The 19,120-nt window shown below is 36.0% G+C and overlaps 1 protein-coding gene across 4 annotated transcripts; it reads right to left on the bottom strand.

Annotated features, from left to right (window-relative positions):
• Positions 1-10,457: 10,457 nt before the first annotated feature.
• LOC116142022 lies at positions 10,458-12,953 on the bottom strand. Of its 4 annotated transcripts, none has more exons than XM_031427479.1 (4): positions 12,595-12,953; positions 12,155-12,391; positions 11,652-11,719; positions 10,458-10,677 (listed from the first exon to the last, which is right to left on the bottom strand). In XM_031427479.1, exons 1-3 carry the CDS (start codon positions 12,697-12,699, stop codon positions 11,684-11,686), a joined length of 378 nt encoding a protein of 125 aa, XP_031283339.1. In that variant the 5' UTR covers positions 12,700-12,953; the 3' UTR covers positions 10,458-10,677; positions 11,652-11,683. The 4 variants fall into 4 exon arrangements, 2 of the variants coding, with proteins under 2 accessions (XP_031283339.1, XP_031283338.1); XR_004129936.1 differs by lacking the exon at positions 10,458-10,677 and adding an exon at positions 11,229-11,566 and having other exon boundaries at positions 12,515-12,953; XR_004129935.1 differs by lacking the exon at positions 10,458-10,677 and adding an exon at positions 11,229-11,566 and having other exon boundaries at positions 12,511-12,953.
• Positions 12,954-19,120: the final 6,167 nt, after the last annotated feature.

Consider the following 19,120-nt stretch of genomic DNA (forward strand, 5'->3'; position numbering starts at 1 on the left):
GGCACGATCTCATTGGTAGCCAGAGGCCAGAGACTTTTCGTTTCCTGCCTCTTGAATCTACACGTGGCTTACATCAAACGAGAGGCTCACAAGCCTAAGTCGTGCCAACTCGAGCTCCTTTTAGCCCCTCTGAGCTGAACTGGCTATGCCAGTCTCGATAAGATGCCTCTATCGCACGACGAGGACCCATACCGTCATACCAGTGTCTCCTCGAAAGATCGGTGACATCCTGGTAAGCCCTACCGAGGTCACCAACGTGCATCCAGTTGGTCGAACGAAGCCCAAGACGTTGCGGGCTAGGTTAACATCTAATAAACACACGGAAACGACCCTAAGGACAAACACCTTGCCATGATCGGATACCCTTCCTCAAGCCGAACCTCACCGAGCTAGCAAGCTCGACCCTTATAACCACAACCTCCACACCCTTCTTTTAGTTCGGCTCGGCACAGCAACTCGAATCGAGCCGACTCGTGCGCGTCCTAATGACGCCTTGACGGTGAAGCAACCTGTTGAAGAACCATGGCCAACCCGCGTCCCATACGCAGATAATTGATTCTACTCTCTTAAGCTAAATACTCTTTAACTTGAGAGAGTGGGGGACAAACTATATAGGTCAAACTTCGTATTGGACCTAACGAGGTTCAACTACAACAGTAATAAATGACGTACCAGAGCCTTAGCCCAATCCCGATTGGACCCATGCTTAGAACACCTTGGGAACTGCCTGCTCTATGAGTTGGGCCATCCCCCGAGTTAAGCTGAACTGGGTCCGGCCTATTCGCCCGCAGCAGTCCATAACAAGGATCAGAATCTTGACCAAACTCCTCTACCGACAAAGCCTCGACACATAGAGGCTAAGAATCCAATCTCTTCCCGAAAAGAGAATTCCCTTACCAAATAAGACTCAGAGTCTTACTATGATTCGAGCCCCCGCGGTTCACTATATAAGCTAAGGTCAGCCCACCCATAAGGGGGAGAAAAAGATCATCAGAAAACTATGTTGCTTATATCACCAAACCCATAATCTACTTCAATCCCCTAGCATTGCTTGGATTCCCTGAGAGACACCACTAGGAGGCACCCCGTAGGTCCACCAAGGTTGTCAGTGGCTCTCTTCACAAGATTTAGTCTTCAACTCTATTGTAAATTTTAGCGTTTACAATTCATCATCTTAATAAATAATTTATCATAAAGCAGTATTCACCATCTAATGTTTTTGTCTTTCTTTTTTCATTTCAATTATTTATTTATTTTTTAATCTGGGTTTTTACAGTTATTAAATTGATATTATTAAATTAAATACTATTTTAACTTGAAATTGTTAACATTAACTTAAATTAAAATATTTTATGGACTCTAAAAAACAAACACTATTTTATGAACATAATATTGAATAGGAATTATGTATTTGTCTCATAGTTCATCCCCACCAATTCTCACCTACTCTAATTAAATAGTCACATGGATTTAAAATAAGTATGAATGCTACCCATAGTTTCATAAATTTTAAAGAGTGATGCAAATGTCTTTATAAATCCCACCTACTTCCAAAAAAAAACCCCTTTTATTCATATTTTTTATACCTCTTGTTTTGAACGTAAGGTTCAAAGATGAAATCCATTCACATTTGTTTTTACTTCCAAGATTGTAAGAATCATGATTAAAAAATAATGAATCAAACTAACTTATAAACTTTGGGGAAGTGCGTCAGAAGAAAAAAGGTAAAGGAAAATTAACAAAACAACTTAAAATTGCAAAGCATGTATTTCATGTCCGTTGTACTTACATGAGCTTGATCAAACTTTCAATTATATAAATTTCGTCTTCATTGTACGAAAAGAGAATTAGGTTTTATGATTAAAAGAGGAAATAAAATTTTTAGACACGTTTAACTATTTTTTGTCTTATTTAGTAATTTCAATAAGACATAAAATTGTCATTAAAAATTTATTAATAATTGGGATCTAAAGAGATAAAATGTGAGGGTCAATAGCATCACTCATTTTAAAAATGGAATTATATAATTTTCCCTCTTATTAGATTGGTTATATTAAACTCATCTACTTTGTTCAGAAGTATAAATATGAGATTGGTTATATTTGGAGGTACTTGATATTTTGTACGGTGGTGTTGGATAGTTTTAAGAGATTTTTTTAATATATATTCTAGAGAGTTTATGATAATTATAGGGGTGTTTTTATTACTTTCTAAACAAAATGAATGATTTATACTTAACGATCTCACAGGAGCGAAAATAAAATAAATCCTTTAAAAAATATAAAGTCAGTCTTCTATAGACCGAAAATCAATGATAGAAAGTTCGACAATATACAGTATTATATACTGATGTACATCCTAATCATAATTAATAATATAATTGGAAAGTTGACTTATTTCTGTGGTTTTGTGAGATTTGACTTTCCATTTTCTCGCCGTAATTCTGGAGGATTTGGTGGAGAGGGAAGACTTTCCTTGATAAAATTAAATTTATTGTTCTGAAATAAGGCAAAAATGAGATAAGTCATTAATTATTTAGTTAAGATTTGAGCAAAATATTAATTGGTCCGCATATAAGACAAACTTTTTGGTGGGTTTTTCTATCTGTTCACGACTTTTTCCTACTCAAATAATGACTTAATAACACTTTCCTTTTAAAACATCATTTCATTATCTAAATTTATATTCTAATGACGGACATAGAGCAAACTCAGTCCAAGCTGTTAGAGCTTTTGAAGAGGGAAGACTGATGAGTCTTTTGGTGGTGGAATGTTGGATTTTGGTGGTTAAGATTGATCGAATTTGACTTGGGAGCATTGTTTTAAAAACCGGACCGACGGGCAACCCGCTCTGTTGGTCAGGTCATGGTTCAACCGGTCCAACCGGTTGGACTATCGGTTAGACCGATGATGTCATCACACATCCTGATGACATCAGCACATTTTTTAAAAAACTTTTTTTTTTTTTAAGATTTCTATTTTTTAATAAGACAATAACAACTTAATTACTGTCCAATCCAATATAATTCAAAGTTCAAATTCAACAACAATCCTAGCATAATTTAAGTATTTAACAACAATTCAAAGTCTAAATCCAAACATGATGTTGTATTTACATATTAAATATCAAAATACATACTAATTAGTAACAAAACATTTGATGCAAGTGTTTTTTCTTTGATCTGTCTCCATGTTGATTGAGCTTCACACACTAGCATCAAAATTCATCACCATCATCATCATCATCATCATAACCATCACCACCATCTACGCAAATTTAAGTAAAAAATAGAAATCATAAGTTAAAACTTGTAATTTAATTTAAATAGATACTAAGTTGCTTAAATAATTGAAACCAACCTTCTGAACCATCTGTTGATCATAAAAAGAAGGGTGATCAGCAACTCCAGTAGGAATAGATCCTTCTCCATATAACATTTTTTCCAACTCTTCATAATTAAGTTCACTGACCTCCTCCTCTTCATCGTCAATTATCCAACCTTCGGTTTTGTCGATACTTTCATAATCAATAGGATCCAAACTTATTCTCTTGTAACACATCCTAAAATACCATAAAGAAATATTAAAAGCATGACAACTAAAATATCAAGGAAAATAATAGATAATAACAATAAGAGTGATGCATAATTGAGTAATTGACAAGTGGTTTAGTACTTTTTGCAAACGCAAGTTATAGTGAACAAAAACAAGATCATTCAACCTGGAGCTCCAATCTATTCCTTTTTTTAGTATGTATGCGCTCAAAAACACTCCAATTCGTTCACATCCAAAGAGCTTGAAGTTTGACTAAGAATTTTATTGCAAACTTTTGCAAATTTGGAGTACTATACCCAAATGATCTCCACCATTCATCTAATTGAAAATTAAAACTATAAATAAATTAACTAAAAAACAAAGAACTTATAAATTTTATAACTATAAGTACCGGACGTGTGGTTTTGGCGTTTCAAGAGCAGCCTGCAAGAAAAGCTTTCCTCCCGATTTGAATATAATCTACTCTCTTCCATTAACCTTGTCTTCTCAAATTGAAAGCACTTCTTTACTATCAATAGTATCAAGGAAACCACTCATGACTTCTGGCTTGAGGCAAAAAGATTCTTCGTCATATTTAAAGGCAGGATTCAAATAATAAGCCGCAGCATGGATATCACGACGCAATGTCCTATCCCAACATAGCTTAATGATTGTGTATAAGGCTTGTAGAATTTCTTTTTATTCTTAAACAACTTCTTAATTGCATTTTTCCTCTGTACATGCCATCATACACATATCCTATGTGGCTTCTCATCTGAGTCACAATCCTCAACAAGCGCATCAATGGCTCACAACTTTGGATATCTTACCCATATCATCCCAAAATCATTATCCAAAATTATGTCAATAACATGTTTGCCTTTATTACTTTTTGCATCGAGAATCGACAAATGACCTATCTGTCACATGGCTTGCAAGTCATGTTTGTGCTCATGAATGCTTCTCATTGCAATGAAAGTTGTAGCAAACAGGTTGCACTCGACGAACAATTTCTTTCCAACCCTGTTCAATTTAAATAATAGATGTTAGTCAATAATAAAAAATGCATATATGTTTGACTTGACAAGAACATGCTAAAAGTATATTACCTGTCTTTTCCTCAACCAAGCTATCAAAAATGTATGATTATATATAAACTTCGTCACCTCAGAAGCACGTCTCGCAAGATAAACTATGTGATCCATCTCAGCTATGTCTTTTAACACCAAATTTATGCTATTGCCGCACAGGGTGACCAAGTAATACTGGATATTTCTCAGACAACATTCTTCCAACAGCTTTATAATTGGATCCATTGTCTGAGACAAAATGGAATACTATTGGTCCAATCCATAAAACACCTCCTCAACATCTTCAACAATGTCCCAGCATCCCAACAACTCTGAAGCATCAACTGATTTCCAAAACAAACTCCCTTAGGACAATACACCATAAATTGATCAATGACCTATGTGAATTATCATCCAACCATCAGCCATTAAGGTACATAAAACATTTTCCCAAATCTTTCTATAACTATCAACAGAAGCGCACTTCCTTCTTAGCATCTCTTAACAAATTAACACACAAAGCTTATGAATTTGGGTGTTTATACCCAGGCCCAATTGCGGCTATAGCATCCCCCAAAGCTGAAGATAAATTGATTTACAGCATTATGGGATGCAAGCATCATAAGAATCTTCCAAAAGCCATGTCTGCTCTCCACGTCGCATCTTTTCCAGCTAAACAACTCCTATTGATGGTTGAGATCCACCAATTGTCCTTGGAGCAAATAGTCACCAACCCCATTAGATTTGTTTCTCTTTGATTGTCAGCATTGTACTTTGTTTTGACTACTAACCTACCTTCATTTATGTGAATTCCTGATGACGAAACTCTTCATTATCTTCATTTAATATATCTCCCTCAAATAAATGTACGAGCACCGTAGGGAGTATTATACTTACTAGAATCAGCCTTCTCTTTATTCTTTATCCCAATGTCTTTTAGTGATTCTCTCATGGAGTATTGAACATCAAAAGGAACTTTTTACAAGCACCACACTCCCCTTGTTCCGGCTAGATTTTGTTTCATTCTAAAAATACCTCTCCTCTAGTTACTTTCCCACAATGAAGACATGTTAATGTCTTCCTTCCTTTGGATCTACACCCTCAATAACATGTGCCCATGTTATATCAGTCCTACCTCTACTAGATTGTGAAGAAGACCCAGAGCCAGATGTTGCCATTGTCTATTTTTAATCTTTATCTACCTATCGGCTATCACACAAGAAATACACATTATCACACACCAATTGCAAGTTCACCGCTGGTAATCTCAAGATAAATGCAAATAAATAAAGCCATTTATTCTTTTTTCAAAAGAAAAGAAAGAAGAAGAATGTGTTTTATATTGTAAGGGTTAAGAAGTGAGAGGGTGAGTTGAATAATAGTTGATGACAATAATTAATATTTATTTAGTGAATTGAGATTGGATTAATATTAAATAGCAAAGTAAGTCTTCGAGCCCAGACTGTGCATATAAAAGGTAGTCAAGCAGCAGTAACCCACTTTCTTATATGCTAAATTATATCTAAAAAGTAATCATAATTATTATTATAAATGTGGTGTATTCCTCCATTAATTGAACTTGGAAAGTAAATTATTCCACAGAACATTAAATAAACATATCTCCATTTGTGACCATAGCTCAAAAGTGTAATGGGTTTTATTATATTCTAATGAAAAATTACGTTTTATTTATAATAAAGAGCCTTCATCTTATCACATTGACAGTGACACAACTGCTTCATAGCTTTTATTTAGTCAAACTCATTTTTCTTAAGTTTTAAATTACTCATGCTATCCTCATGTCAAATTATGAAAATTAAATGGATTAACACTACAATTAAGGTTAGCCGAATTTCAATTAAAAACACTTTTTGAATACACATCTAAACAAGAGATCAAGAAATCAGACCAACAAGATGTCGTTTCTACTTTCTAGCCCTTCACTCGAAAGACAATGACAATTTGTCAACTCAACCATAATGCATTTGATATCACCCCAATGCGAAATTTTATAAGCGGCAGCAGTAGATAAGTAAAAGTAATCACAAGCTTACAAGATATCTTAGAAGTCTCAAACTCAAATTTTCATTGATTAGACTCACCTTCAAAGTTAGCACCCCATACTTATCCTTTTCTATATCTACAAATAACTACTATATGCCACTGCAGCAAATCTAGAACCTACCAAATTGTCCTAAACTCAACAAATACCGCATTGGCAGTGTACCAAAGCAAGGAACATGGCAGTTAGATTCAACATCAATTAGAGTTTATGGTAGAATATAGAGCATTCATAGTCGACCCGCTTGCAAATTAAAACAACATTCTCCCTTAATGTATACAACATAACTATTGTCTAAAATGACCCCAGTTATATTTATCCTCTATTAAATCATAGCTTTCCACTATAATATTATTCAATTTCTCCAAATCTACTAGATGTTTACGTCAAAAATCCTCTTACACACTCAATAACAGTAGGTAGATATTAGGGGAGAAATTAAACAGTAACAAACCAAATCCTCTAGCTATAAAGACACCTAAAACTGTGTCATGGAGATACCAGGAGAGTGCTCAACAATCATCACTATAATAGCATAATCATAGAAAAAGAGCAAATGTTTGGGACTTGGGGGTGAATGCGGCTTTCCAATCTACCTTTTTATTAACATAATAAACCATTTATAAGAAGATCCATGGTTTATCACTGGATGTTCACCCGACCTAATCATTCAAATTCTCTTAAACTAAAAAAAATGCACTAACGCCACTGATTATACAACTTAACCATTAACTTCAAATCTAGGATTAACATTTATGGCGAGTAAAGCTGTCTAAGATATGTGCACATGAAATATGAACTAAAAATTCAACTTCCGGCGAGGAATGGCATTACCTGGATCGACGAATGGAGCTGTCGCCGTCAATTTCCAGCTAGGGAGGAAGATGTCGTCGATTTTCGACGAGGAAGGAAGACGTCATCGTTGATTTCCGGCGAGTTTAGATGCGATTTGGGTGGGATTTCAGAGAGAACAGAAGATAGCCGAAACCGTGAGAGTTTTGTGAGAAAAACTGAAAGAGAAGAAGATGAGAAGGGGCTATGATACTGCGTGACAGAGAAGAAGAGAAGAAAGGCTGCGACGAATCGACGATGCGTGACAGAGAACTGAGAAGAAGAGAAGAATGGGCTGCGTGAGAGAAGACGATGGGCGCCGCGTATTAGGGATTAAAAGTGTGGACTGATTTTTTCCGGCGGTTCACTTATATTATCCAGTTTTCAACCGGTTTAAAATGGCTTAATACTTATTAACGGGTTTGAGGGTAAACCGAACCGGACAAGTGACCGGTTCACTGTCCAACCGGTTGGACCGGCCGGTCCGGTCCGACTTTTAAAACAGTGCTCTAATGCTAAAAATTGATCAGTGACTAGACTTGGCAAAACGGGTCTGGACCTGCGGGTCAGCCCGTACTCGAGTAAAAAATATAGAGTACGAGTCCAAACTATTATACCCAATTTTTTAGACCTGTACCCGGCCCGACCCGTATAACTGACGGGTTATACAAGTGAACCCGCGGGTACCCGTTTTTCCAAATTTGAAATGAATCCCTAATTTTAATTTTTATCATGCGCGCCTCTCATCTCTCACTCTCAGTCTCAGTCTCAGATCTCAGTTACTCTATCGCGGCCGCATCTCATCTCTCAACTCTCAGCAACTCAAGTCTCCGCCTCTCAATCTCTATCAGTCAACTTCCTTGTCGGCTCATCTCCTCTGTCCGACGCTGGTAAACANACCTTAACCCAAAATCCATTTACTAAATTCCCCATTCTACCCCTCAAATCCTCGTTCAACCTTTGAACAACCCCTAAACCCTTCACTCTTTAGGCAGTACTGTCTAAGAACCCCACAAAACCCCTCACTTAAACGAACCCATTTGAGCACTGTTTCACAGCTTTCTCTACTGTGAAGATGTTAAAATTCAAGATGTTAAGGAAACTGTTGAAAAAAGACCTTTTTATTTGTACAATAAGCCACAAATCACTAGAAATGTTGAGGCTTATAAAGAAGCTCTTTCTTGGCTGAACTCAATTATTGGTAATGCCATTAAGGCTAACAATAATTACAAGATTTTAGAGCATTTGAGAAAGTTGGGCTGTGGAGCTGTTCTTGTGAGTGGGAACAGTAATACTACACTCACAATCTCTTCTCAAAATCTTTCTTTCATAATTTTTATATGACAACTCGTAATTAGTCAACTGTAATTTATCAGATGAGGCATAGGTGAGACCTAATAGAACTGACCAATTGCAAAACTGTCACATTGGGATTGTGAGATGAAGTTCATAAGAAAAGGTTATGAATGTAGCATTACTCGAGTGGGAATGAACTAAGGCTTGCTCTTCGAGCTGGGTTTGACCCCACCAAGTAATGCTTTGTTATATGCTAGCTTTTATGTTTATTGAAGTTCTGATTTTGTTTTTTAATTTGATGTTTTGCTTGTGGGTTTGCAGTTGTTTCAAGGTGTTTCGTTGAGCAGGTGATTTTATAAAGAGAGTAAACGACTATTTCCCATCCGAGGTTTGCCTTAATAACACTTTCACATCCAAAAAGTTTCAAAATACCAAATTATCACCCAAACGTTATACTCCATTAGTAAATTCTATTAAATACAGTGATTTTAACTGTAAAGATAGAAATGCCCTTTTAACAGTTTGATTGGAATTTTTTTTTTTATTAGTATATGTCATGTCAAGGAAACCAATTATCGCTATACCCTTTTTAATTGTGTAATTACTAAATACCCCTAACTATGTGGAAAGGTCAATTACCAATTTGTCTCTAATGCTAACAATCGATCAATAACCCTGGAGATTTTAAAATTTTGAAGCAAATAATATTACCGTTTTGTCCCTATGTTTGATGCAAAATAAACTCACATTTATATAATGAATTTTATCAATTAAAACCTAGCAAGAGTGCAGATTTGAAAATCACAATGCAATTCCTTGAATTAAAACCCAAAAAAAAAAAAAAAAAAAATTTGGGAATACAATACAAATATCTTCAATCTGGGTAAATAAACAAGCAGATTTTAATCACAAAATGGATTTAAAATCGTTTCATTGTCATTGTCACAAATCTCATTAAAAAAATATTAAAGCCAATTAATTGTCATTGTCACAATTCTCACTCAAAAATGTTGGGTGCGTTTGGTTTATTATTTTAGATAGGATTTTGAGAATAATATTGGGTAGTTGGATAAGGGAGTATTACAAGGTAAAATTTAAAAATTTATGAAAAAACCCCTAAATTTGCTAATTTAATTAAACACCCTAATATATAAAATGACAAAAACACCCCCACCACCTGCAGTGCTAGATTCCAACCACCACTGTCGAAATCTGACCGAAAAATCGCGTTACGACACAGACCAGTCGGATCTGTGTCGTAATGCGTCGTTATGGCCTTTTCTGGCCAGATCCACCACGGATCCGACTGAAAAAGGCCAGATCTACGGCCTACTGTGGCCGCGACGGTCGGAAAAGGCCAAAACCACTACCAAAGATGTGACCGTCGTTTTCAGTCAACAATGGCCAGATCGGTAAACTTCCAACCATTTCTGGTCGACAGGTAGACCGTTGTACAGATTCCAACTACCACCGATGGTGGTTGCCGGAATCTGGCAAGTATGGGTCGCAGGGGTGTTTTTGCTAATTTTTAAACTTTTTTTTCAAGGAGTATTTAATGAAATTAATAACCTTATAGGGTCTAAAAGTTATTAAAAAAATAGGCTAATATTTCTAGAATAATATGCCAAACATTATTTGAAAAATCAGATCCAGAATATGGATAATAATAATGAACCAAACACGGCCATCAAAGCCAATTCAGTCTCCATCTCCCTACATGCCACCATCATAAATCTATGATCAGTAATATATACATAGAGCAAAAATATAACCAGTATTCGATCTGTTGTGGCCTTGCAGGTAACAAACATGGTTAATAAACACGAGGCTTTAATTCTGGTGCTTCCTATACTCCAAACCCTTGATGATGTCCAATGGTTATGACCTAAAACAGATTAACTCAATAACTTCCTCTTAGAATTTTCACAAACTTATAATACATATGGTATACAAATAATTAACCATCTTTACACAAAAAATTCCAACAAAAACAAGTCATTTTTCACTCAGAACCACCTCGAATTCACCTCTACGAAAACGAGTGCAGCTTGGAACAGACGATACAACTTAAATAACAATACATGTCTGCACTCTACAACAATTTTGCATTGTGATTTACTAATTTACTGTTTGATAAGCAAATTATACAGCCAAAAGGATCCTCATATTGTATCAAATGCATGACCATATCATTATAACTCCGTTCAATAACACATCGTAACATAAAGAAAGTACTCCACACAACTCAGATCATATCATATCTAATCTACACTCCCAAACCCAATCACAATCCCATCCAAAATAATTATATAGTCTTATTGACTATCCAATCAAAGGTTATTATTATTTCTGCCTAACCCTTACAGCAAGGTTACTATAGAGTAATCAAAATAGAAGAGTTTGCATTCAGAACCAGAATATTGCCATCAATATAAATAACTCAAGTGGCTGAAACTTGATATTAAGATGAAATGAGTTGCTACAAGGAAATTGATATACCATCAAAAGAAAAATTATATTTTCTATGTATACTACCTATACAGCTGCAAATTCAAGAAAATCAATTAAAACCATTATTTCAAATTTCAGCAATATCATGCAACAAACAATGATTACCCAGACTTCATCCTCTATGGAAGCAATTGGCATAATTCATTCACACACATACGGAAGAATCACTACGCATCTCCAAGGCTCATAAAAGAGCTCAACATCAGCAATATAGCAAAAAAAAGTGTAAAATGCATGGCACAACTTGGACAAACTACTTCGCCCTGAAACAAATTCAGTTAGCAAATTCATCTTCAAGAAATCTGTTTATACAATACACAAGACAAAGGAATGTGTCAAGACTTATACCCTATTTTGTTCTTCACGCAGTAGTGATGAATTCAAGAGAGGCAACCTTTGGTTTGGCACAATTCTCCCTGTCAAATATAATTAGAACAAAGTATCAATGGAGTCAGTAAACAATGATTCAGCAACTTAGCTTAAAACTATGACTAATCCATCAGTTTGATGTTTAAATCCTCAAGTCCTCCGACAAATTTAAAGAACTATGCATTACATTTTATTTATGATACCATGCATATGAGCATATCTTTAAATATATCTTAACCTCCAACTAACTAACCCGTCTAAAAGCTATACTATATTAGCTGGAAGCGTTACAAACTTAATTATGTTTTTTGATAAAGCATCAAGAACAGCCTAGAAGGAACTTCCTTTAAGGGTATCGAATAAGCTAATTGGGTAAAATAATCATATGGACTAATCAAATTAAAAATAAAAATAAAACTTTGCACTAAACAAACATCAATCAGATCTGGAAAGTAGAGTGGCAAAGAAACAATTAATACAACCTTCAGTACAACTTCATTGCACACTTCACAGGAAGGAACATCCAGATTGCAAAACCAACTCCGCAAATCAAGGCAATACCTGACACCAAGTCCTATTTTATCATCTTCTATGTAACGAAGGCAATTGTCCTGCACCAGCTCATCCAAAGTTTTTTCCTTCTGAGACATTGTGAAATTTCTTAATGCAGCGAGGACATGAACAACATTTTGTGACTGTGATCCCATACCAGAAAGAACCTGAAAATATACCATGAGAATCATAAAGCACTAACCCTATGTACACAAAAACAACAAACAAATCTTCTTGTCATGCAAACGAAAGAACAAAACAAAAACCACATGTTTTTCCATACAACCTACAGTACACGAAAACAACAAAGGTTCCAAAAAAGATGACTACTTCCAGTCCTCCACAAGTTCAACCACTTGCAAACGCAAACCTTATCGTTACCCGCCTCAACGGTGAACGACTTCGAAAGCCATGAGTCAGTAGACCAACTGTCATTGGAAGCCACCAAAGAACTTGCCGTTCGCCAAAAAAACATGCCCTTCGCTGAAAAAACTCTCTAATAACAACCCCAAACCCTTATCGTCAACACTGTAAATGAACCCAAAACTCCAAAATCGCCAACCACAGGTCCACCCTACCAGTCTAACTCGTCATTAACACTCACCGGTCGCCGTAAACAATCACCAGAATGCAGTTGAAGCCGTTAGCCAACACCCAAAAGTCGCCGCTTCCAGAAAAAGCAAAAGTTATCATTTCTTTTGCTTTCTTTCTAAGTTCAACAACGTAGGATAGGTGTCAACGCCTTAGCACACCACTTCAATTTTAAATTTTAAATTTTAAATTTTTATTTAAAAATAAAAAAACTATTCTACCCTTACTTACAAATGACTTTTGACTATCTTACCCTTCTTTATAACTAAATTTACTATAACTAAATTTACTGACGGAAATTCATTGTGGGTAATAATTTGGTTTTTTAAAACTTTTTGGATGAACAAGTATCAATAAGGCAAACCTTGGGTGGGAAATAGTCGTTTACTCTTTATAAAAATATTCAACAAAAGCTGTTCAGTATCGACAGTATGATGTTGGAGGTGTTATTGGTTTGGTGGATTGGTTTTATTGGATAGTTAAATTTTGGTTTTTTATACTTTTATGGACTTTAAAGATTCTCGATTGATTATTTTGTATGGTTTGTGATGCCTAAAGTGAATGTTTTTATAGGAGTTTAAAGATTTTTTTGTTTACTTATATCATCATGATGACATCATTGATTGAACGAATTGATTGAACTGGTTCAACCTAGGAGCCGACCACTTTACCGGATTTTACCCCGAATTGGTTATTAAAACATTCGTAACATCTTTTGATTATTTGAGTATTAAATTAAAAAATCTAATGTGTTGAAGAGTGGATATATGCATCAGAAATATTTAAGCAAATGTATTTAAAAGCCACTTATGTATTTCTCTATATAGGTAAATAATCCAATGAATAATCTATGAAATTATGGTTTTCAACTTTCAAACGAGGAATTATAGTCTTAAGTAAAATTAATTTTTAATCATAATTATTAATTTAAACTTTGTATGGGCCAAAAATCGTCTTTAGCTTTATCAGTCCCAAGCAAGTAATTCTACTATGTAGGCCCAAGGTTGTGGCCCAATTCCGGTTGGGCCTATGTCGAAGTTCATGTCTTGGGCTAGACCCACGGTCTAAACTCGACCTCTCTCCATATTGGGCATCACCATTAGCCCACCTACGGCCAGGCCCATTGCTGCATAATATCCTTTAAGGGCCCATAATCCCACTAAAATACTAATACATCTATTTCCTATTTGGGGTTTATCCTAATTCACTCAAGATCCTGTATCTTATGTGAATTAGGACTCTGAACCCTACAAAGGCAAGTAAACCAGGGTCTTTCCTATTTACTAGAACTTTGCCATTATAGATTCAAAGTCCTACTATGATGACCACTATATAAAGAGAGGTCATGCCTTTCATTAGGCAATGAATCTCGATACCACCTACTAGCTCCTAAATTCTTGCTCCTAAGAGTTATACACCTACGCCGTAGTTCTAGTTTCCAACTAAAATTTCGGTAATCCTTCTTTCCCTTAACCCTCACTAAATAAGTCTCATTCCCCTTACTGACTTGAGCGTCGGAGTGCCTACGACATACACCACATTAGTGTTTACATAAGCTTCGCACTTGTTTTCTTTGAGTGCAGGTTCAGCAGATTGTTAGTGGTCTCAACCTCACAGGATCATACCTCTTTCTGTAACTATAGATTTTACCGTCTATAATTTGACGCCCACTGTGGGGCCTTTGGCAATCCACTCTCGTTCAGCATCCTACTCTATAGAGAATCGCATCATGACTGAAACCATAGACACTACCTCAGCAAACCTCATGGCTAAGGTTGAGGCTCTCTCGGCATTAGTGCAGCAACACGTCGACTAGGTCACGACATTGAAAGCTGAGAATGTCAACATTCGAGCTGAGAATACCCACATTCGAGCCGAGAACCAAAACCTACGGGAAAAGGTAACATAGTTTTATACTCTTGACTTCCCACTTAACCAAATACTAGAGAACCGCTTTCGTGTCCCAGTAAATTCCATGTAACCTCTCATGACCCCAGACCCCACATCCTCGGCTTCAAACCCTCAGTCTTCCCAGCTCCAATCATCCTTAATGGATGGCCCGATCCCCACTATTACAAACACAACTAACCCAGCCATGCAAACACGTCCCTTATCAGCCGACCCATCAATCACCCGTGACCAAATTACTCAAACCATCCCCAACCAACAACAACAACAGAATATCACCACTATCAAACATGCCATCAACGTGAGTGATCCACCCTATCTCTAAGTCCCACCTAGCTTGGTTCTTCTACATGGGTCGAGCAGTCACCCGTACCAAACGCCACTCAGCTGGACTCACCCTCATGGGTCGAGTGGTCCCCAAATTACCCTCCTCACCATCCATGTTGGCAAAAGCACTCAAAGTGTTACACTCAAGATGACTTATCTTGAAGGGATGAACGGAGAACCCAACACCCTGTTAAGCAATCACCAAGCTACACCCTATGACTCGGCTCACCTTAATACGCTGAGTGGGAGACAAACCCATCACTAAAGGTGGAAAAGTAACCCGCCCGGCCCGCGGCGGGTTACGAAGGTTGGCGGACCGAGGCTAAACCGCCCGCCAAAAACCCGACCCGCCATTTTGGAGAAAATGGCTGGCCTAGCCCGACTCGCCATTTTGGAGAAAATGGCTGGCCTAGCCCGACCCGCCAACCCTAACCCACCGCGTTAGGCGCTGTCCGGGCTAGGTTAGCCCGATTTTCTTATTTTTTTTTGTTTTTTTAATTTAACTTTTCAAATAAATATTTATAAATATAATTGTTTTTAGTTAACTTTTCAAACATCAATAATTCAATTCATTTTTTTTTTTTTTTTGTTAACATTTCAAATATTAATTCAATTTTAATACAAAAAATTGTAATATAAGAAAAATTAGACTTATTCATTTATCAAAAAATAAAATAAGAAATTACAACAATTATTGCCTCGTTAAAAATCTCACCAAGAAAAACCCAATGGGAGAAAAACTTGGTAAAGAAAAAAGAGTGCAATGATTGACAATTAATTTACAAATTACATTTTACAAAACAACTAATTTGGGGGTGGTTCACTAGGACCTCCCTCATCTGTATCATCTATATTACAAAATTGAAATGATTCTACTAAAGTATTGTCGATAACCTCGTATTGATCTTGATGGCGCGATCGTTCCCAATCTCGAAGACATGTGAGGACTTCAATCATTTTTGGAGCAAGTTTAGTCCTCCTTTCATTTAAAATCCTTCCACTTGCACTAAATGTTTGTTCGGATGAGACGGTTGAGACAGGAACAGCGAAAACATCCAAGGCAAGTCTTGATAATACCGGAAAAATACATTTTCTGGCTCTCCAATACTCTAAGATATCAAAGTGACCTGTTGAAAACATTTCGGGGGTTGCCAAATATTGTTGAAGTTCATTACTCTGCGACTCCATGGAGGACAGCATATTAGTTGTTGTTGTTGTTGGTGGTGGTGCGTCTGAAGAGGAGGCTGTGCTTCGGACTCGGGTCCTCTTCGGCCTATTCAGTGCATTCCAAGAGAATAAGTCTTCATTTGTTTCTTCTGCTACAGCTTCTCTGGATATTTCGCCTCTTTGCGACTGCGGGTTCCCATACCTGTTTTCATATTGGAAATATACTTCGAAAAGACTATTTTTTACCTCTCCTATTTGATTGATATATGATTCGGTTTGTAAATTTTCACTTAAATTGTCAAGACCATTTTCTAAACGTGCTAATTTAATTCTAGGATCAAATATAGCACCTAAACAATAAAGAAAAGGAACGGGTCTCCAATATTTCAAAAATTTTTTTTCCATTGCCTTTATTGGTGCATGTAAAATTTCATCATCTTTGTTTTTTGTAAATAACTCGGAAATTTTTATAATTGCATGTATTACCAATGGACTAGTAGGATAATACACACCAGAAAGTTGTAAAGTGGCTTGGTAAAAACATTTGAGAAAAGAATGAAATACTTTAGCTATCTTCCAATCATTTTCTACCAAATGATGAGGACCTCTATTATTTGCTACAAAATAACTAATTATATTAGCATAAGGTAAACATGAATCAAGCATTAAATAAGTACTATTCCATCTAACAGGCATATCTAATGCAAAAGTTCTAGGAGACATATTTGATTTTATACAAGCTTCTTGAAATTCAGCATTTCTTTTATTACTACTAGTAATCCAAGCTAAAGATTCCCTAATTCTATCAATATTTTTTTTAATTGTTTTCATACCACTTTTCACAATTAAATTAATAACATGACATGCACAACGTTGGTGAAAAAACTTCAAATTATTATATAAAAGATAATTATTTTGAAAAAATTCTATAGCTTTACTATTAGAACTTGCATTATCTAAAGTTAAACTTATCACTTTATCAATAATATCATAATCTTCTAAAACTTCAATAATTTTATTATAGATTTCTAAACCACTATGATCCACATCCATTAATCTAAATCCTAATAAAGATTTATTTAATTTAAATTCATTATCAAAATAATGACTAGTCACACAAATATAATCTTGTTTAGCTCTACCACTCCAAATATCAGCAGTTAAAGCCACACTAATATGACAAGTATGAAATTTATTTTTTAATTCTAATTTCATTTTTTTAAACAATTTTATTAAATCATTTCTAGTTGCAGTTTTAGAATAACTTTTAAATCCTGGAAAAAATGAATTTTGAACAAATCTTTCAAAATATTTATCTTCTGCCATATTAATAGGTTGATCAGATGCAGCAATATATAAAGCTAACTGTTCCCTATATACATCAGAATTATAACGCCAAGTAGTACCCATATTAGTTATTTGAGTTTGATTGCTTTCTCTATTTCCATGTTGATTAATATGTTTATTAGCATGCCTTTTTAAAGTACTAGTACCATTACCTGAATCAGCTTTATAAACATTTGCACAATATTTGCATCTTGCTTTCTTGACTTGAACGCCATTTTCTGTCTCGTAAAACTTGTCGAAATGCGCCCAAACGTCTGATGTGTGTCTGTTTTCGCTTTCGACGGCAGTTGATGATCCCGCCTCAGCTTGAGATGAAGTTGGACGAGGACGACGATTACGAGGACGACTTCTAGAACCACCGGGAGCTGTTGGAATCGACGGCATATTTTGAGGTGTATCGGATTCTGAGACTGGGATTGGGACAGCGGGACTATTTGAATCTCCTGCATTCATAGTAAAATCAGTGGGACTAGGACTAGGATAGTAGTTTTCTTCATCATTGAAATTGAGGGGAGAGAAATATCTATCCATTGTAGTTTAAAAAAAAAATTGATGTAGAAGAAATAAAAATTAAAGAAAGAGAATTGGAATATGGAAATTGGAATTTGGAAAATTGGAAATATGAATTGAAAATTGCAAAAACTAATAAAAATTAAAATAAGAGCAAATTGATAACAAAAAGATTAAGAGAATAAATGAATAATTGAGAGAATAGAGATTAGAGAATATGAGAGAATTTGAGTTGTGAGAAAAATATGAGAGTTTAGGGCCAATTTATAGAAAAAAATGGGAAAAGAAAATGACGAAAAAGACCCCTCCAACGGTTATAAAACGGCTATATTTCAAGGGTAAAAGGGTGCAAAGAGGACAAAATAACAACCCGCGGGCCGCCGGGTTGCCATTTTTCAACCCGGCCCGCCCGAGGGTTGCTAGCGGGTTGAACCCTCTTCATTACGGGCCGAGTTAGGGTTGACCCACCTAACCCAGCCCATTTTTTCCACCTCTACCCATCACCAAGCCATCAATGTAAATCTCCTATCTACTACCACGCCCCTTGAGCAAATACAAGTGAAGAAACTGCTTGACATAGTGGCCATGATGAGGCGTATACCTGGAGTCCCCACCCTAGCCAAGAAATGCCTTTTTTATAGCTATGCCGACTCACCCTTTGTAAACTTGATAGCCATAGTCGAGATGCCTCACAAATTTTCCATTCTAAACATGAGGTCCTATGATGGCACACTCGACCTAGATGACCACATTGCTTCATACAAACAACGGATGTTTGCTTTTCAATACCAAGAGACTTGAGAGAAGCTTCCATGTGTAAGAACTTCAAATCCAGCCTCTCAGGTCTAACTCTCCAATGGTACACCAACCTCCCCCACAACACCATAGTTCATTCGCCTAGCTCACCGACACCTTTGTCGATCAGTTTGCTAGCAGCAAGAAATTAGAAAAGTTATTAGCCAACCTATACCAAGTCTATCAGAACCAGGGTGAACCGCTCCGAGAGTATGTCAGTCAGTTCAATAAAGAGAAAATATCTATCCCAT

Source organism: Pistacia vera, unplaced genomic scaffold, assembly GCF_008641045.1.
Source record: "Pistacia vera cultivar Batoury unplaced genomic scaffold, PisVer_v2 Contig404, whole genome shotgun sequence".
In the NCBI taxonomy this organism is placed as follows: Eukaryota; Viridiplantae; Streptophyta; class Magnoliopsida; order Sapindales; family Anacardiaceae; genus Pistacia; species Pistacia vera.

Coding starts and splice junctions, on each gene's coding strand:
- LOC116142022 (XM_031427479.1), bottom strand. CDS start 12,699: ATGTTTTTTTGGCGAACGGCAAGTTCTTTGGTGGCTTCCAATGACAGT. Junction 12,392..12,594: donor TTGAGGCGGGTAACGATAAG/GTTTGCGTTTGC, acceptor GTATATTTTCAG/GTTCTTTCTGGTATGGGATC. Junction 11,720..12,154: donor GCAATGAAGTTGTACTGAAG/GTTGTATTAATT, acceptor TATATTTGACAG/GGAGAATTGTGCCAAACCAA.